The 20,618-nt window shown below is 33.3% G+C and overlaps 1 protein-coding gene across 2 annotated transcripts; it reads right to left on the bottom strand.

Annotated features, from left to right (window-relative positions):
* Nucleotides 1-4,105: 4,105 nt before the first annotated feature.
* Nucleotides 4,106-18,732, bottom strand: LOC120080831 (Ypt/Rab-GAP domain of gyp1p superfamily protein). Of its 2 annotated transcripts, XM_039035482.2 has the most exons (19): nt 18,374-18,732; nt 17,585-17,654; nt 16,849-17,472; nt 16,568-16,753; nt 16,370-16,483; nt 15,860-15,918; nt 15,469-15,535; nt 15,286-15,337; nt 15,079-15,171; nt 14,825-14,908; nt 14,289-14,698; nt 13,880-13,941; nt 12,355-12,424; nt 11,709-11,789; nt 11,530-11,631; nt 9,318-9,460; nt 8,947-9,064; nt 4,377-4,498; nt 4,106-4,182 (listed from the first exon to the last, which is right to left on the bottom strand). In XM_039035482.2, the coding sequence occupies exons 1-19, from the start codon at nt 18,424-18,426 to the stop codon at nt 4,155-4,157; spliced, it is 2,538 nt and encodes an 845-aa protein (XP_038891410.1). In that variant the 5' UTR covers nt 18,427-18,732; the 3' UTR covers nt 4,106-4,154. The 2 variants fall into 2 exon arrangements, with proteins under 2 accessions (XP_038891410.1, XP_090171550.1); XM_090315424.1 differs by lacking the exon at nt 4,106-4,182 and having other exon boundaries at nt 4,212-4,498.
* Between the last annotated feature and the right edge of the window lie 1,886 nt (nt 18,733-20,618).

Here is a 20,618-nt window from a genome sequence, read left to right as displayed (position 1 = left end):
AATTTTGAAATTTCATCCACAAATTTCTATATTTTTTTATTTACTTTCTACTAATGTTTAAGAAAAATGAAGTCAAGTTTTGAAAATTAAAAGAGAAAGTAGTTTTCAAAAGATTTATTTTTTTTAATAGAATTTAACTAGAAATTCGAGTTCTTTTTTAACAAAATTGAAAATCAAAATTAAAAAAATAAATAAATTTTAAAAACAATGATTATAATTAGTTGTTTCCAAATAAAAAAGAAATGAGTCAATTTATTTACAAATAAAGCAGAATATCACAATATATTAGTGTTGATTGTGATAGACCGCGATAGATTTCTATAAAGTGATAGAGGTCTATAGTTCAGTAATAGAAATTCATCACAATCTATTATAAATAAACAATAATATTTTATTATATTTAAAGAATATATTTAACCATTTTATCCTTTAAAACAATTATATGAATATAATCATTATCCAGATAAATTAAATCATATATGTTCACACGGCCACAGCAAGTATTGCAAATGCATTGCCGATGCTGTACTTTTGACTTTGATTTTTTTTTTTTAAAAAAAAGAAATTTTTGAAAAAGACTTCGATTTAATAATGACAATAATAATATATACATTATCTTCGATAATGACTTCAATGCATGTCTTTGGAAAGAAATATATTTAAAATAAAGAGAGCATAATTTATATATTTATTGAGGTAAGGAATTATTGAAATTACCACTGCCGTTGGATGGATCTGAAAATACACGTCATGCTGTGTTTGTTCATTATTGAGCATCACATAGCATATGTTTTCCCTAAAGAAAATTACAAGTTTCATCATTCAACTTTCAATTTCATATTGAATAAAGTTTTAACTTTTTCTAATTGATCTCTAAATGGTTGATTTTGTGTGTGAAAGTTTACCATGTTTTAATAATATTCCATAAATCCTTAAATTTTCAATTTTATATTTTATAAATTATTAAATTTTTAATTTTGTGTCTAATAGATCATCGATTTATTCGAAGTTCTTTTAGAAAAATGAATTTACAAATAAAGATGACACAAAATTGAAATTTTAGTAATCTGTTGAACGTAGAATTCAATTTTATATATAACAGATTTGTTAGGATAGAAATTTGTTGAATATGCTACAAACCTATTCTACACAAAATTAAAGTTCATGAACCTATCAGATACTTTTTAGATTCACGATTAGTAACTTTCATAAAACTAACAACCATGAAGTTTAGTTTTTAACGATTTAATTTCAATGTTTTTAAATTTGTAATAATTTAGTTCTCCAACTTTAATATGTAACAATTTAGTTCCATACTTTAAAATTTGTAATAATTTAATCTACACAATGAACTAAGTGTATGTTTTTTTTATTATGCAATGACTTGCACATTTGGATGATAACCATGGACTTTTTTGTCTAGCTAGAATTAGAAAGTATTTTCTAATGAGGAAAAGAAAAAGGACCATTCTCTTAAAAAAAAAAAGTAATAAATGAATAAGGCAAAAAAAAAAAAAAAAAACAAAACAAAACAAAACTTAGCTATATCCTAGCTTTCACCTATCTTGATGCATCCCACGCAATTATTTTAGAGATAATGATATAGAAACCTCCAAATAATTTTTGTCGTACTTTTTAAAACTTAATAATTTTGTCATTTTGCTTACATCATCATTAGCCAATATTATCAAAATAGCTAGTTGTGTGGTCATCAGAGAGGTCATAAGCTCGTTGGAAAGGGAGCTGAGGGGTTGTCGGAGTGTTGGATGTGTGGGTTTCTGTCAAAATATGCGTTTGCTAGATCTAAAAATTTTTCTATCAATCAAATTTGTGGTTCTTCATAAGAAAGCGTTAGAACAAGAGCGAATGACATGAATTTAAGGTGTCAGGTATGTAGGTTTTCCCCCAAAAGAGGCGAGATGGCAAGATTGGGAGAGAGGAGAGAGTGAGAGATCAAGAGATCAAGAGAGAGGAGAACGAGAATGAAAAATGAGCTAGAGAACGGGAGAGTGAGAGAAAAATCCTAATATGCAGGCAAAATGGTTCATTTTGGTAAATTCACCTTGTGCAAAAGGTCTAAAAAAAACTTTCGTTATAAGATATAGGGCATATTTTATTTTGATCCCAAATTTTAGGTCATCCGTATAACTCCCAAGTTCGAACCACACTTTGCTACTTAGCAAATCTTTCTTACTATTTTTAAATATATATATATATATATATATATATATATATATATATATATATTTTACTTTTTATGATTTATATATATATATTTTACATTTTTATGTGTAATTAGAGTGAGATGTACCAATCGAGATGTACCTAAATATAGCTACAAATAAATATCTAGTTTTGTATAAGCTGTATTTAGTTTGAACTTTTGTGGTTTTTAAAATGGTACATCATAAACCTTAAAAAACTTGTAGCAGGTAAGACAAAGCAAGCCCACATAACAAACATGTTATCGTTAAATTAGATTACCTAATCTTGAATTTTTAAAAACCTAATCTACACCCTGAGAAACATTACTAATAAAATAATATCCTTGGTACGGTTGGAAGGAGGCTGGCCATGGATGATCCTAAAATTGTCTATATAATAATACAAAATATCACTAAAATACTTAACTACACCCTAGTAGTTAAAAATAGGTTAAATTATTACAAATTTAATCTCTAAACTTTCAACCATATTTAATAGATCCTAGACCTATTAAATATTGTTAAAAATTTACGATTATACTAGACACAAAATTAAAAATTTATGATCTTATTAAACATAAAACATAATTTTTTTAATATGTCAAAAGTCAATACATATTAGATACAAAATTGAAAGTTTTGAAACTGGTTTTTTATAGGTGTTATTAGATACAAAAGTGAAAATTTATCTATCTACTAGACGCTTAAAACTTCAAAATTCAAATCGATACAAACCTTAAAATTTCAACAAAATGGTCCCAAAGTTCCAATCCAATTTACTATTCTACTAGAAATGGCCTTACTCAAGGTCGTCTAGATTTATGGTAATAGGCTATATATTTATTAGCCACACAGCCAACTGTTGCCAATTGGCAACAATTTGGCAAACAAACAGTGTCTTTTACATGTTTTTATTGGAAAATTTTCCTGGTGAGAGATCAACGTATTTTTAAAAATAGAAATTTATTTTCATAAATATCAGTAGATCTGTATTAGACATGAGAAAGTTTTCATACTAGTATAATAATATTAATAATTTTCCAGTTCACCAGTATTTTAAAAATAAGTTAAAATAGTACCTATACTTTGAACTTTGAAATTGGTACCATTTTAGTTTTTTTACTTTCAAATGCTAGTTTTAATTAATTTTAAATTTAGTCCCTCAAACTTAAATTTTGTTGAAATTACTAAATAATAATAATAATCTTCATACCACGAAATATAATATGTGAATATATTTTTAAAATTTAGAGTAAAAATATTAATAAATAACTATTTTTAAAAAAAATTAACAATAAACCAGTAATAGGGACTAGATTTAAGATTTTTTTTAAAGTAAGACTAAAATTAGAAGTTTAAAGGACCAAAATAATATTATTTTTAACTTAAATATATTTAAGACAAATCTCTAGTGTGAATAAAAGATGTATGACACTTCCTCTATCCCAGAGATTTTTCTGTTTTGGTGAGAATTTATCGTATATTGACATGTGGCAACCAACTAGAACTGCACCTAGTTTCACTTTCAGCCGCTAGCCTTTTGAATTACGAGGGGGGCATTCAATATGTAAAGTAAAAAGGACATCAACAGAGCAAAGCCTTTATGGAAAGTTGAATAACAACATCATCATATTGATATTATAAAGACGTGTAACTTAATTCACTGATATAGACACAACTCACAAGGGCATAGCCAAGACCCTACAGTTTTTGCTAAAGAGTATAGCTCAATTGATAGCTGCATATATTAACAGTTACAAAGGTTCGGATCTACCGACTCCAATTGTACTAAAATAAACAAATAAATAATGTCTTCGGGTTTTTGTGGACAATCTATGTTCCTAACCTGTCTGACCTATTTTGAAATGAAATCTGTCTGGAAGATTGGGAACTTTCAAGTCTTTATGAAAATGGGAGTCGTACTTGGAAAGGATGGCATGACAATATTTTTTAATACAAAGATTTTACAATTATTGTCCTGCAATATAACCAAACAAAGAAAGAATCAACCAAAAAATTGGTTCTACCTGGTATATATATATTTCTATCTAATAAACAAAGATAAACAAATCTTATAAACTATTGCTTGAAGTAGTATATATAGATACAGAAAATGCGACTCCAAGATCATGGTGTATTGAAATTCGTATATATACGAGTACTGAATTTTACTCGTCATGGAGGCCATTGGTTTGTTTCTGATCAACGCCTGAATTTTGTGCCTCTTCTTCAGTAGTTTTTTTCTGGATTGAAGTTTCCTCTTCAGTAGACTTGTTTCCATCATTTGGGTTTCCCTGTGGGGCACGAAGCAGGCATGGCGTTAGGATCATTAGGTTTGAAGACAACTAAGGAGGAATTGGTTTTGGTCGCATTAAGTGATATGTCGAACGTACATGCATACAAATATACGTTTACAGTTATGTGAAATTAGTGGTAATGAATAAAGGACAAATTGCAAAAACCACCTCTGAAGTATGTTGGTACGTATTAGTTGCAATTACACCCTCAAACTTTCAATTGTAAAAACTGAACTGAACCCTCAAACTTCTATAAGTGTTAAAATTGGACCCTCAAACTTATAATAATTATAAAAATTGGACTCTCAAATGATAAAAATTGAACCCTCAAACTTAAACCATTGTTACAATTTCTACGCTTAAGTAAGTTTGAGGATCCGATTTTAACATTTATGTAAGTTTGAGAGCTCAATTTTACAATTGAAAGTTTGAGGGTATAATTGCAACTACCATCATACTCTAGAGGTGATTTTTGTAATTTGTCCCGGAATAAAATTGATAAATGAAAGAATCAAATTGATAGTCCGGCAATGAGACAGCTTGAGTTCAAAGAACGAGGCCCAAACTCCAAACAACCTAGGCAGAAATTTAATAATTAAGATAGACAGAAAATTTTAAGTATAAGGCTACAAGGGATATTATTATGGGTGGGGTCTCAGTTGTGCACCCCATGACCTATTTTGAATAAGATGAAGTCTGTCAATAATAATAATAATAATAATAGAAATAATAGTAATAATAAAAAGCCCTACTGCAGACAACTCACTGAAGAGAACTTGATGCCTAATTCACATGACAGTCAATATCAGAAGGCTAACAAAAAGAAGAAAGAAAGAAAACTGGCAGTTAAATTAAGCATTGAGAGAATGGTTCCGTCCAAAGATCAATACCAACTGCCCTTTGACTCAATTGGCTGATCCCAGAACAGTGCGTCCATTCCTCATAAAAGGATTTAGGTTATTGACTGAACTCCGTTTCTAAAAAAGTCAGTGTCGTCATGTTTCTCTATGCCGAAGTTCCCGTAGTAGAATTGTAAAGCACAGTCAAGGACAATAGTTTTCTTTTCTAAATAGGTGCTAAATACTCAGTTTTACCTTTTACGAAGGTATAAGACTTCAATGTGCCGCTGCCCATTTCAAAGGAATAAAGGACTTAAAATTGTGGAAAATGGCCACAAGGATCCGAACTTGGCAGGCGTCCCAACTTATTTTTCAAGACTAAGTCCACAGTATATATAGCCCAGTTAGTGCTGAATTATAAACAGGCAAGAGTGTCACAAGGCTGTTTTCAGAGATGAAAGAATGAGTAAAATTTTAATGTCGATTTTTAACCCTGTGACACAGAATTCCATGAATTAGGTGATACATGGGGCAATTACGAAAATTACTTATCTCATGTAATTTTTACGATTTTTAATATTTTTATTTTATTTAGTGGACCATATGGTAGCTGTTCAATCTGACCAAGATACAAAATTCTATCAGGGTTTCCATCCTTAGTCCTTGATATTTGGGATCATGTTGTGGAAAAGGTTTAAAAAGGCTCTTAATTTGGAAGAAAGCTTTCTTTTCTAAGATGGTTAGACATTGATACAATCCCAATCACATGGGATCCTGCTCTCTGTCTTTTCCATTTTCAGATCTCCTTTTAAGTCATTTTGTTATATACAGTTTTGAGAAATTCTCGAAGGACCTTCGTGGGGTGTGTAAGAGAGAGGTGGAGGTTCTCATCTCAATAATTGGAAGGTTGTGTCTAGGACTAGAATAAGTAGGGAAAGGGCTTGAAATAGGTAACTTGGCTCCACATGGATCCACACACTCCTTGAAAAAGGTTTTTGGACTGTCTCTTGCTATTGTTGCAGTATTCTGAAGCAATCCTTCAACCAATATTTCATGATAGAGGATGCTTCTTTGGCAAGTTGTTTTTATGCACCTTTGAAAGAAATAGGATCATTGAAGAGTGTTCGGTTAGATGTTTGAGTCTTAACTCCTAACTTCTATCTTGGGGCATCTTAGTATTCTTATGATTTCAACCTTTCTATAATTATCCATTAAGTCATTAAGGGGATGAAAAGGGACTTCATCTGGAGCAGGTAGTCAGAGACCAAGGCACACATTTGGCTAAATGGAGGTGTGGTCCTTCCTTCCTTCCCCTTCAGTATGGTGGCTTTGGATTGGCTCCTTCAAGCAGAGAAACAAAGTCCACCTTAAGTGATTAGGTTATGGAGATATGGAGATGTATTCAATAGGACAAAGCATCGTGGAGAAGAGTGATTCACAACAGTGCATCAAATATTTTCTGTAATATTACACCATATCTTTTGGCCCTAATTGGAGTAACGTTCACAATCTTTTTTTTGTAATTACACCACTCACATGATCAACCTAGACTACAGTCTTTCCGTACTGCCTGTGATTTGGGGAGGGGACACCTTGTTTCCTTGCCCTTCAGGCTTGTTCTCTGGTCTTTTATAGGAATGAAGTATGCAACAGTACATCACCTCTTTGTATTGAAAAATGGGAGGGAAATTAAGAACTTTGATGTGATATAAGAAGTTTATTTGTATGGGAGTGATGAAGTCTGGAAAATTGTGAAGTCTGAGGAGTTGTGGTCTCCTAGAGCCCACGGTGTAAGGAATTAATGAAGTATAAACTTGATGTTTTCAATAGTGAGACCCACAAACTCCTTAGGCCAAACAAGGAGCGGCATTCATAACTTCCTACTTTCCAACTTCTTATTTCTCAACTCCTTGGCCCAAACACCCCCTTATGGTTTCCAACTAAATGGTAGAACACTCAACTACTAAGGCAGCTATCTATTTTTCCACATTTTTATGAAGTACCATATTAAAAAATGCCTGGGGAACCACCAAGCAGAGATTGGGCAGGCACAACATCACAAAGAATAGCACCTTCATTCTCAAGTGTTCTAATTTTGAAGTAGCAAATGGTCACAGAATCCGTTTATGGGAAGACTTTTGGGATGTACTGCTCCCTAATAGCGAAGATTGATATTTATATCCTATAGGAATTTGCAATTTTAGGACATTCCTCATCACAAATTAATTTCTATTTTAATAGTGAAACTTTCATTGAGAAAAAAAATGAAAAAGTACAAGTGTCGATATTTATGGTCGATAGAGAGGATCCTAATGATTGGGGTTGGACATTAAAAGAGGTCTTTTTGATAGAGAGATTGGCAATTTAGTCGCCCCTTACAGAGAGTAAATTTTGTTCAATTAGGAGGAGTTTGTCAAGACAAGGTAGGTTGGACTCTTCTTCCCTCAGATCTATTCACCTAAATCAGCTTTCCTCAAGCTTATAGAGACCTCAGCAAAGCTTGTCCCTAAGAAGGTTAAGATGTTTCTAAGGTCCCTTGCCTCAACAAACTTAAGAGAGCTTGTAAAGATATTCCCCAGTTTGGCACATTTCGCCTGTCGTTTTTGCCCTCTAAGGAAGAATCCCTGAAGCATCTTTTCCTTCAATGTTCATTTGTTAACAAGGCCGGATCCTTCATTTCAAGGGCACTTTAGCATATCCTTATTTCTAAAACTTGCCTAGATTCATTGATGACTGGCTATCAGAAGCCCCCACAGGCTGGTGATTTAAGGTCAACCGAAATAAGATATAATTTATTTTTAAAAAAGAAAATCATTATAAATAAAAGATCTCTTAAATAATTCTTAACAGTATATAGTCCGCATCTTCACGTAGAGCTGCCAGCACATAAAATTTTTCCATAATCCTAGATCAACCTTGACCAAAAAGCTCTGCTTCTCTCATCCAAAGTGAAATATTGCTTTAATTACCAAACAATTCCTTTCTTGTAATTATAAGCTGGCAGTTCATGTGTTTGATGGTAGCCTGTGTTTCATTTTTCTCAAGCAGTTTACAGAGGAAAAATTGTGAATGCTATACTTTATATTTTTTTGGATAAGAAACAATTTCATTGATAAATAAAATAATCCAAAAAGATACAAAGGACACATATCATAACGAATACAAAAGATTATTCCATTTAGCAACCAGAAAATTTAAATTGTGATCTTTGAGGGGTTGTAAATATTTACCAAAAAAAAAAAAAGATAACAATACCTTCCAAAAATTATTTTATATTACTTTTCCAGAATTAAAGATGACAATTCTACCTTCCATTTTTTTTTCTTAATTTAAGATGTAGGTAAATTGATAAGCATATTTATAATATTTAGATGGAATTTATCATATTTATTTAGGATACAAATTTATGGTCGAGGAGGTTAATTAAGCGATTTTATTAAATACGGGAATATTATTAAAGAGAGGAAATTTTCATCAAATTGCACTTTTTACATGTTTATTAACTTTGCAGTAAATAAAAGTCAGATACTTCAAGAAGTAAATATTAGAATGAGCAGAAAGAATTGACCTCTATAAAAAAAAAAGTAAAGGAAATTAAGCTGTAACCTTGTTTTTATCACGCCAGCCAAACCCAAATGGTCGACCAAGCAAACCTATTTTTCTTGTAGGGAAATCCTGTGCGGACTCTTGACTGCTCCTTAATGAAGAGTCAGAAGGCAAAGATCTGAGAAAAATAAAGCCTCATTTCAACAAAATGTATATTTCATTTGCAGAAGAAATTAGCAATTAAATATTCCAACTTAAACATACTATGGGCCTGTTTGGATCCACTTTCTATGTGTTTAAAAAGTGTTTTTAAACACTAAGAAAATCAATCCAAACAAGTCCTAAAGGACTTCCAATTCATTTTAATTAACTCTGAAGAAGGAAACTGGGCAGCTGAAAAAGATGGATTTTAAAATAAGTTAATTACACACCTAGGAGAATGTACAGAGCGGGGAGAAGGCTGTGCTTTGAGTTGGCCAGATTGGTACTGCAAGGTTGCCTCCAACATTGATTCTGCCATAACTGCTCTCTTCTCCATTTCAGCAAGTGCACTAGTAGCTTGTTCGTACTTTTCCTACACATATATTACAGTGTTGTAGCATAAGATCAGCACCAGAAGCAATTAATCCAATTATTCATACCAAAGTTGGAAACCTAAACCTAATGCTCATTTTTAAATTTAGTAAACATAATCATAGTACAACTACAAGATGACAATTGATAATACTATAACCTAAGGAGTTATGCTTCCCTTTTTCTTTTAACATGAAACATTCATTGATTGATGAAAAGAAGGTTTATGCCTTTAGTTTGTCAAGGCTTGCATGCCATATCAGCAATTGGTTATAACCTTCTCAATAGTCAAACCTACAATTCATAGATATTTCATAGCTTCTAAATGGAATTAATCCTTCCGTGATTATTCATTTTACTTTTTTCTTGCAAGGAAATTAACCCTCTCAAGTGGTTAAAAATTTTCAGAACTTTTAAACTCAATTTAGGTCTTAGAACTAAATCAACAGACTATCCTTATTTTCATCAACACCCAAGATGAGGAAGTCAACCACGTGCCATCCATTATCTTGTGTTGCAGGAAGCTGTCCCGGATTTACCTGGAACTTCCCATGGGCAATAACCTTGGATTTGTTGCCTTCTGGCCTCAGGGACAGAAAGAAGTTTTTATGAACATTTTAAGTTTGGTTTTCAGGGATGTAAACGAAACATTTGGAAGGCTGGGTGGCAGAAACCTGATCTGGATGGTGGCTTAAAGACACAGCGAAATTGCTATGGATTAACCTGTCAAGGACCATCCTTTGGCTGATTTGGAAGGAAAGAAGCTCGGGAGTTTTCACATCATTGAAAACATCTCCCCTTTGAACGCGCATGAAAATATTAAATATCTCATTTTTTTCCCTTTCTTTCAAGTATTCTCTAAAGCCCTCAAATCAATCAATACCAACGTCTTTCATTTCATACCATGTGTATTTAGGCAAACTTGGATGCACCTCAACTATTCTCACACATGACAACCAACTGAACCAGTGTTTTTAAATGCCCAAGGTGCACTAAAGCGCAATTCTAGAGCCTAAGCGCAATGGCCCTCTGGAGCCTAGGCGCAAGGCACACAAAAAGGTGTGAGCTTTTTTGTGTGAGGCACACTATACATAAATATATTACATTAAAAAGAGAAAGCATAGTTGATGTAAAATATGGGGAAAAAAAGACCCCGAACACAAGAAATTTTGCATTTAGGCTTAGAAAACTTGATTCTTTTGGTTAATAAAGGAAAACCCTTAATTATTACTATTTTTAAAAAAAAAAAATAAAAAAAAAAGCCCTGTGATTTATTTTGTGAGCCTCGCCTCGGAAAGGCGAGGTACTAGACTTGTGCCTTGGGCCTAGGCGTGCACCCGAGAGGGCTTTTTAAAATACTGAACTGACCTACTGCATTTGCTTGCTCTACCAACGATAAAATCTAAAGAAAGAATCTTCATATAATCCTCTCTGCAATATTGAAAAATTTGTTATTCAAGAATGGAGGATAACTGCTCCTCCATTTTCATTTTGCTTTTAAGTTAATGACAATCCTCAGCTCTTTCAAGATACAATGTTGTACGTATAGAAGTATTCAGAGTTACTACATGAAGCTTTTAAAGTGGTTTAAGAATGGGGGCAAAAGTAAAGTCCGTTGGTGGAAGTACTTTGGGTAGGATGAAGAGCACCTCTCTCAAGATCTCTCCAAGGATAGGGCAGAATTTATGGAGCTGGTCCATTTAAGCCGCCAGGTTGATCAAATGGTATCGGAGAATGTAAGTACAAGGATACTAAATTTTATGAGTTTTCTAACAACAAAGTGATGTGAGTTTGCCCAAATATTTAAAAACATACAAAAAAAAAAAAAAAATTGAAAGAGATTAAACTGTATGAGCATCTAAGAGGTAAATAAACGAGTTGATGGTGGTATTGCAAGGAAAAGATATCCTGTAAATCACCACAAAGACAGAATTTTCCATTGCAAAAATATAAACCTCGATTAGGGACAATCTGCCTGATGTTCAAGAGGACTCTGCCTTTTCCTTTTTTATCCCTCTAAGAGAGAAATTAGAAAGATTGCATAAAATAAAGCGATTAACAAGAGGTAACCTGAAGCATTTGAGCTGCATATCTTTGTGCTGCAGAGTCTTGCTCAGCAAATCTTCGAGCATCCTCAGTGAGTCTTTGCTCTTGTTCCACCCTCATCAAGACCTAAAACAAAGCATGAATCCTCATGAATGAAGAAAGATAATCAAAACTACAGAGAGAAGGATAATAATGAAAAAAACCTGAAGCATTGCAGTTTCTTGTTCCTGTTTATCGGCAAGAGCCTGTTGAAGCTCAGCAGCTTCCTGTTCCAATTGCTCAACCTACACATCAATGCAGTTCCTCAGACAAATAGTTCTACAGCAATGTCTAAAAGTAAACACAAACGTATGGTTTAAGTATTTTCACTGGATCATGCTCAAATAATTGTTTTCTAGAATAAGTTTTTAAAAATTGTCCGTTCTTTTACACTTAGAGAACTAGTGGGAAATATATACTTCCTTGTTCTTTTTATAAGTTTAGAAACATAATGAATTTAAGTCAATATATATTAGAAAAGTATTCATACTTGAATATTAACAATTACTGTTTGGAACTACAAACAAAACATAGGAGAACAGAAAAAATGGATTTTCCATTTTAGACAATTTGAATAAATCTCTTATTAAAAAAAATTGAATAAATCATTCAAGAAAAAACCAGAACTGCTAACTTAGTGCTGTAAAGAGTCATCCATAAGTAAATGGAAGTTAATGGCTATATTCAGGAAGGAAGGTTGTTCACCAAAAAGGTTGAAGATTAATACAGAAATTTTCAATCAACAGCATGAGATGCTTAAAACGGAGGAACAAAGAAAAGAACTCAAGTCTTAAGGTATTTTTAATATACCCTAGCACTCAATTGCCGACGATTATCCTGCTTAACCATCTCCATCAAAGCAGTCTCCAGCTCCTCCGCTCTGATTAAAAGTACAGGTTGGTCATCTTTAATTGTAGAAATAAGGAATATAATAAAATGAGTGTAAGGGTAGTCAAAATAAATGTAATCTCGAGAACCCATAAAACAGTATTCTCAACACAACTGCAGCATAAAGAACTAGATATTATTCTCTTTACTTTCAGGATCTTTTTTTCTCATTTTTAGACTTCTTTTGATCCTTTGTGTTGATTCTGTTGTACACCTCTCATCTTAATGATCATGACGGGAAGCTTTTTCTTTACTAGTGTGAAGTATACACAGTAAATATTCGTCATCTTAAGGATCTTTTTTAAAGAAACCATAAGCACTAAGAAGTAAAAATAGTTATCGAATTATATTTTACATGCATTTTCAAATAAGTTAATGACAAATTAGTATATCTTCTTAACATAAAAAATAGAATTGTTTAGATACATAAATTTGTTTTCAAGGATTTGAACATCCATAAAATGTAAAAATAATAAACATATTAAAGTGAAAATTCAAAATAAATAAATAAATAAAATTACTTGGAATTCAGTCAATTGAACAAAAGTTTAAAGAAAATAAAAAAAGAATAAAACAACAAATACTTGTTTGTTTTCAGAATTTTTTTCCTAGAGAAAATGTTCACAAAAAGTAATAAAAACATAATCGTTAAACTTATCACCTAAAATAAAAAAATATATATGGAATAAAATAGTTTTTTATAAAAAGGAAAATGTTAAGTGTTTTAACGCTTTCTTAAATTCATTATCAACTAATTCTTTCCGTGCATACTTTCTTTCCTTAATTTCAGTCAGTATGCACTTCCTCTCAATAAATTTTATATGTTTTGTCTCGTTAGCTTCAAAATTCTTAATTTCACTAGCATCCGAACTGAATTTTTACCATTTTTAGAAAGGAAAATGAAAATAAAGATGTTTAAAAGGTTGTGAGCCGCACAGCTTGAAGAGGGCACTTTACCCACTTCGCTTCACACCTAGGCATGCCCACGTGCAACCATCACTTTGTTTCACCAATTTATTTCCGTATATATACCCTCTCATTAATCTCATGCACTTCTTCATCACTCCATCTTCCTATTAACATAGACACTTTCTCTCAATGACTACTCTACATATTTCTTGCTTGTGTTATATTAGTCAGCATTCACGTGCAATGCATACTTCATGGTCTTTTTTTATTTTACATTAGAAGGCTCTTTTTGTTAAAATTGAATTAACTTGAAAAGAAGCTCATGCTAAAGCCATGAAGTTGTTTGTTGGTGGTTTAGAATAACTAGGTATGATTTAGATTTCATAATCATCCATCACATAGAGTTAATTTTCAATTTCATTTTGCGTCACTGCCACCATAAATCACCACAGGAGCATTATGCATTGTAATTGAGTCATGAAGAAAGGTGTGAGTATACACTAGCCACAAAAGACTAAATTAAATAAAGTATACATACCTTAAAATAGCAGATCGCTTCTCCTCCAACAATTTACACAACTCAACCTTTAACCACACTACCTGCATGTTGTTGGCAAACGTTAAACCAAAGCTAGCAATAAAGGTTATTTTATTAACTACCTCTTGGAACTCAAATATCAGTCTAAGTTTATCTATGAACATAAAATCATGGAAATCTTTTCAAATTACTGATTATATATATATATATTAATGAATAAAAACCAATTAGAAGTGATAGCATTATTTTGTACATTTACATTACCATATTCACATGACATGGTTAATTAAAAACCAATGTGCAGTATGTGTACATAGCACTAGGATTACCAACTTAAAAACAATGTCATGAAACATTAATTCCTTTGAACCCAGAGAAAAGGCTGAGAAGAAAGAAAACATATAAAGACCTGATCTTGCAGATCGGGAACAGAATCAATCTCATCTTCCCCAGTTAATGAAATAAGAATTTCATCAGCATTGGTGGACCCAGACTCTGAGCGTGACAAATCACCATTTACTTGTGAACTATTCTTTGTTTGTATTATCATTGATTTTGAATCATGCTTAAAACTATAAAGCTTAGAAGCTAAACCCTGAGAATCCTTCCAAGCCTGAAGCCCCTTAGATCTTTCTTCAATAGCAGTGACTACAGCTGGTCTGTGTTTAGTTCTCAGCTCTCTCAATCGAGTTTCATTAACATTTTGGAAACCCATACAAGCAGTCAATACAAGTTGGCTGCTATCAAATGTTGAGCCAGCAAGTGACTGCAGCAAAGTCACAGCATCTCCAGCGTCCTTTGTAGTAACCAACGCAGGGCCTACAAGTAACTGAGAACCAAATGAAATTTCACGAAGCATAACAATCTATAGTAGAGTAGGGTACAAACTGTTGTATGAACTAATAAACAAATGATAAATATAAAGACATTGCTTTCATCCAGTACCATATAGCTCCATCAGTGCAAGTGCTGTTCTGAAAAGCATCACACGGTTTCCTTCAAAAAGAAGAACATCCCAAACTCGAAGAACTGAAATCAACAGAAAGGTGAAGACTCAGATGATAGGTGACTTCATGGAATACCCACATAATTAATTAATGAGAATGGGAGCAGGTGCAAGACAGCAAGATATTGCACCACGTGAACAATTCACCAGAAAAAAATAATAATAATTAAAAAGATACAGCATAAAACCTGACCACTTTCCCATGGCAGCATGTTCATAAATATGGATAGGAACCACGGTCCAGTAACCCATGCCACCTGCACTCCCAGGTAATCTAGATGGTTGACTGCAGCAGAAAAGGGGAAAAAAAATAAAACTAAAGCACCGAGAAAATTCATTAACACAAATCACACTTCTTTGCATTCAAAATTTCAATGAAAAATAACATGGATGTACAAACCCATTTTAGGAAATCTCTCACGCACCAACTCCTCAAATACAAGTTGATCTACCTAATAAAAGAAGGAATCATCAAAATTATTGTTAGTATTCAACCGGCTACAGATTGAAAAATGGTAGAATAAATATGAGGGAGAAAACAGATATAAGCATTGCCACAAACTTAAACAAAAAGATAACATACTTGAGATTCAATCATTTCTTCCGAGTAATATCCATCAAAGTAGTCATCAATAATTCCCATTAAGGTCCTAAAAGATTTAGGGAAAAAAAAATGCAAGTAAAACCAATTAGATTATCATTTAGAGGGATGATATTATAATCTCCATAAAGCTCCAAGTGCAGCACAGTTTATGTATTCCTATATATATATATATATTACTAAAGCAAAGAAAGAATTTCTAAATATGCAGCAAAAAATTTGCCCACGTTCCATCAGCAAAAAACACTCTGATATCAGTGTAGACCTACTTACCCAGCCCACGCCAAAAGACAATATAAAGAGAACAGAAAGAAGTTGAAGTAGCAGATTATGTCCGCCAAAGAAACCATATCAAATAAGTATGAAAACTTACCAAAAAGCATTTTCTTCAGGCATGAGAAGCAACAATAAGCCAGCAAAGAAATTCATGGCCTGAAGATGGATAAAAATTTAAACAATCACGATGTGGGCCAGAGAGAAAGAACATGGAATGAAACATTATGTATTGGCAGAAGTTCCCAAAAACATTTGAGCTACTGGGGTCTCTAAAATTGTCTTTCCTATTTGTTTCTTTTAAATGAACACAGAATCAGTTATAAGTCTACTGTCAATTAGAATAACCAAAGATTTTCTCAATGAGGATCATTATATTTGGAACCTACACTCTTTACAATTCTTAAAAAATCATGTTAATTTGTTGTTTTTTTCAGCACAAACAATGCAGTTATAGGATATCAATCTGAATATACCCAAAAAAAAACAAAAAACAAAAAAGGTGAATATTACTCGGGTTTAAAATGTTCATGAGTTTCACAGCCCTTTTGACCAGTACTACGAAGATAATTTTCCAAAATCCCAACGAATTCAGGTCTTACCACATTACCTGACAATATCCAACAGAGGGATTATGTCGAGCATATGCAGTCAACAAACGCCTTAATGCATTTCTACCATCTACATCCAAAGCTGGATGACCAGGAAAAGTGCGAGGCAAATCCTGCATTCAAAAGAAGGATGGATGAGAATCTCAAAAAAGCTGTGTAAAGATACTTAAAAGAGGGACTGATGAAAATGCAAAGACCTTTTCAATTTGCCCTTTCCATTTCTCAGTTGTACACACAGAGTCAGTAGGTGACCCTTTGATGTTGCTGTCTGATTGAAGACTACGACTTTCCATATTGTTCTCAGAATTTGTATCTGAGGCCAAGAGATCTGTGTAATATTTTTCAACCCTCCTCACTCTAACCCCCACAAAAGCCTGCCAAAGCTGAAATTGCACATAAAAGCAGCAATTGAGAATTTGAGTAGACTGAACGACCTGCTGCAACTTGAAAGAAAGTATGATTGAGAGAGAATTCCTACCTCGCCCCGAAGAGCCATTGGCACTCCACCTCTCACAAGGACCTCCAGCTCCTCCCTCCAAGGACCCGAAGATTCGACAGGCAACAAAAATACCGGAATACCCATAACAGGGCCATTGACATTGTCACTTGAAGGAGACTCCGGTGCTGGATCCGACTTCTCCACATCATAAAACTCATCCTCAGATTCCTCCTCAGACACTCCACGAGGTGATTTAGCCTCTTCTATAGCAGAAAGCAACTTTCTGGTTCCAGTATCGTGATTATGATTTGATAAATCTTTCTTTTTCTTTACACGAACACTCATCATATCTTCAATTGCTCGAAGTGATGGTCTAATTTCAGTCCATATCTGGATCTTGTGAATTTTTGTATCCTTCGCTGATCCATCTTCATTTTTTAAGCCATTTTCATTCTGAGGGACATTATTGCCGTCAAAACCTGAATTCTGGCTATTTAGATCTTCTCTTTTACCATCCTCCTCTATACTAGAATCTATCTCTTCCTTAACAACTTCTACATGCAATGCCTTTGTATCTGATGACTCATTAACAAGTGACTGAGCAGACTCTGCTTGACGATCCAGGAAGGACTTCCATCGTTCTGATCTCTCCTCCTCTTCCTCCTAAGTTTACATGTACATTTGAATGAGCCAGACACTATATGCATTTTTTTGTGACAAATTTAAAATGTAAAGAGAAAAATCCTAAGTTCCCAATTTGTAAGTGGAATAAAACCTTGTAGATATTGGCATACTCTCGGTATCTTTGTACATGCTGAGGTCTCACAGCAAATCCGTATGCATCCCTGTACCAATATCAACCAATTTTTCAATGAACGAAAACCATGAATACATAGTGTTTGATAAATGAGATACCAAACAAGCAATTTCCCGATGATTTTACAAAATCTAGACAATTCAAAACTGACGCTAGCATAAAATAGAAGCAGATACAGCAAAGGTGAACTTCCAAGACTAACCCAGGCTAAGTTACCTGCCATCATCCTCCAACGACTGGCAATTTAGACTAGACAATAACATATTATGATTTCTGAATGCCGAATTTCACTTTCCATAGCGCTCGATATTAACAAATCACACATTCACTTTTCAATTACACGCCTACGTATATTGAATCCCGATACAGACATTAATTACCAAAGCAATCCCACTGTTCGAAGCAAGATTACTCGCAACAAAACAGAAGGCATACATTTCTCCACAACTCGAAAAACACGAGAGAATAACACACAAGCCAAATTTCCAAAACCAACCAAAACTAATGCTCGCCGAATCAAACCACAAAGCCAGCTAACCCGATATGATCGGGATATCTGACGGTGCAAACTAACAAAATAAACGCGTGTAATGCTGTCACACAAACTAAAATCCGTTAGATCAGATATAGACGATGTACGAAAAACCCTACAAACAGATAACTCGACAGATTGATTCCCATGGATTCGGAACACGTGGAGAAACCATAACCGATGCAAGATTTTACAAAAATGAATGAAGACATTACCTCTTGTGATCAAAGGCGACGAGATGGTTCGAAGCTTTGCTGGCAGCCTTCATTGGTGAAGATTGAACTAAACAGAGAGCTTCCCGCCGAATTGAAGGTGGAGATCTCGGATTTCCCTTGATTTTCTACAACTGAATTCAGAGATAGAGAGAGAAAGGAGAGGGAATCGGTGAACTTGAAGCGACTATGTGAGAAAGAGAGTGAATGAAGCACATGGAAATGGGCGCGATTAGCGTTACGCCATTAGCGGAGGTGGCTCTGGTAACTTAGCACAGAGTCCAAGATAATGAAGACCGAAACGAAACCAAGGCTAAAGCAAATGAGAATTATATAACTGCTTGCGGGGTTTTCTTCTTTTTTCTGAGATCTCGATTTTCGTGTCCTTTTTGGTAATTTAACAGTGGCCCGGCCGGGAAGGGAAAAAAGTGGCTGCAGTGATTTTCTTTGATTTGGACACGTCAGCACGTAAATATTCGGGTCCTTCCAGGCATTGGATCGTTCGATCGCACCGCCGACAACTCTCTGTTACTGTAATTTAAAAGATATTATTTATTTGTTAATTTTCAAGTTTAATTTTAAACTTTATATTTGTTAGTCCTTTGAATTTTTTAAATTGCTTCAATTTTTCTTCTTAATATCATTTAATTTTAAAAAATCAATAAATTATTTTTTAACTTAAAAAATAATAAACTATTAAAACTGCCTATAATAATTTTTTATTTTTTATTTTAAAAAATGAAGCTTAAAATCACTGCGTCTTTGTTATGTTATTTAACAGGAAGAAGTGTTTTTTGAAAAACCAAATCAAATTAAAAAATAAAAGTTAAAAGAAGTAGTTTTGTTTTAGTTTAGCCAAGTTTGCAAGTGGAAAATTAAAAGGATATTATCTTTTAGAAACTATTTAGGAAAATATTGTTGTTTTCAAACTATTTATAAAAATATTGTTGTTTTTTTTTTTTTAATAAGTTGAGGTCGAATTTTGAACCCTCGACCTTCCTTTGAACTTTGAACTCTCAACCTTGCCCTTCCTAACATTATTATTGAGTCTGTTTAATTATCATTCTGGAGACCTTCCTCTATCAAAAGATCGTATTTCTAAATTTTCATAAGGTCCCCCTGGAATTCCTTCCAAAGCTTGTTGAATAATTTTTACGGATTCTGTCATCTCAACAAGTCTGACTAAATAACGAGCTAATGAATCTCCTTCTTTTTGCCACTGAACTTCCCAATCAAATTCGAGAGCGAGATTATGAGAGAGGGCGAGGTTTTGAGCGAGAGCGAGATTTTGAGCGTGAGCATGAGCATGAGCGAGAGCGAGAGCGAAATAGCGAGATTTTGATAGAGAGTGAGAATACCGTACAAATTTCTTTTTTTTTCTTTTTTAATTATTACACATTCCACCTTCTTCTTTCTTTCTTTCTTTTTTTTTATTTTTCATTTTATAAAAAATAATTTCTAAAAATATTTTATTATTTTATTTAAACTCTAAAAAGAATAAATTATAAAAAAAAATAATATCTCATAAAAATAAAAAAAAATGTAAATTAAATATCTCATTTATATAAAAATAATTACAAAAATCAATGTGTCCCACAAGGCGGACGTCGTCGATTTCGAGTTGGTTGTCGTTGTCGACTTCGAACTTGAGGTTGCTCGGGTTCTTCTTGATGTTGCTTTGGTACCTCTGCAGACGCTTCATAATATAAATATTCATTATGCTCTCCACGACCCCGACCATGTCTATGCACGTATAAAGACGAAGGACCAACTTCTGAGTCATAATGTCTTGAACCAAATGCTGGCATCATTATCATTGGACTAACATAATCAGTTTGACCCTGCGTCTGCATTATAGAGGGCAACTCTTCCACATTATGTGCAACCTCATCAAACTCATCCTCTTCCCGAACAGGTCCTCTATGTCTAGGAGTTGGTGGAAGAACAATAGGTATATCGTACATATAATGAATTTCCTCCATATAATTTTGGTTGTCACTACATATAGCAAGAATCTGGTTCGGATCATTCGCAACCTCACGGAGTCTACTGTTGTTCGATCTTTGTGAATTATAAAACAATTAGATAATATTTAAAATAAATTTAAACTAAAAATAATTAGATGATATTCATTCATTTACCAGGTGACCCATAGCTGCTCCCGGACGAGTGATGTAGTGCCTTGTGATATTATTATACCAATGAATATATTCTGGAGTGACATCTGTGTCAAACTGTTCAAGAGAAA

This window comes from Benincasa hispida, chromosome 7, assembly GCF_027475165.1.
Source record: "Benincasa hispida cultivar pf3 chromosome 7, pf3_genome.v1.1, whole genome shotgun sequence".
Lineage (NCBI taxonomy): Eukaryota > Viridiplantae > Streptophyta > Magnoliopsida > Cucurbitales > Cucurbitaceae > Benincasa > Benincasa hispida.
This window is presented reverse-complemented; position numbering and strand designations above follow the sequence as displayed.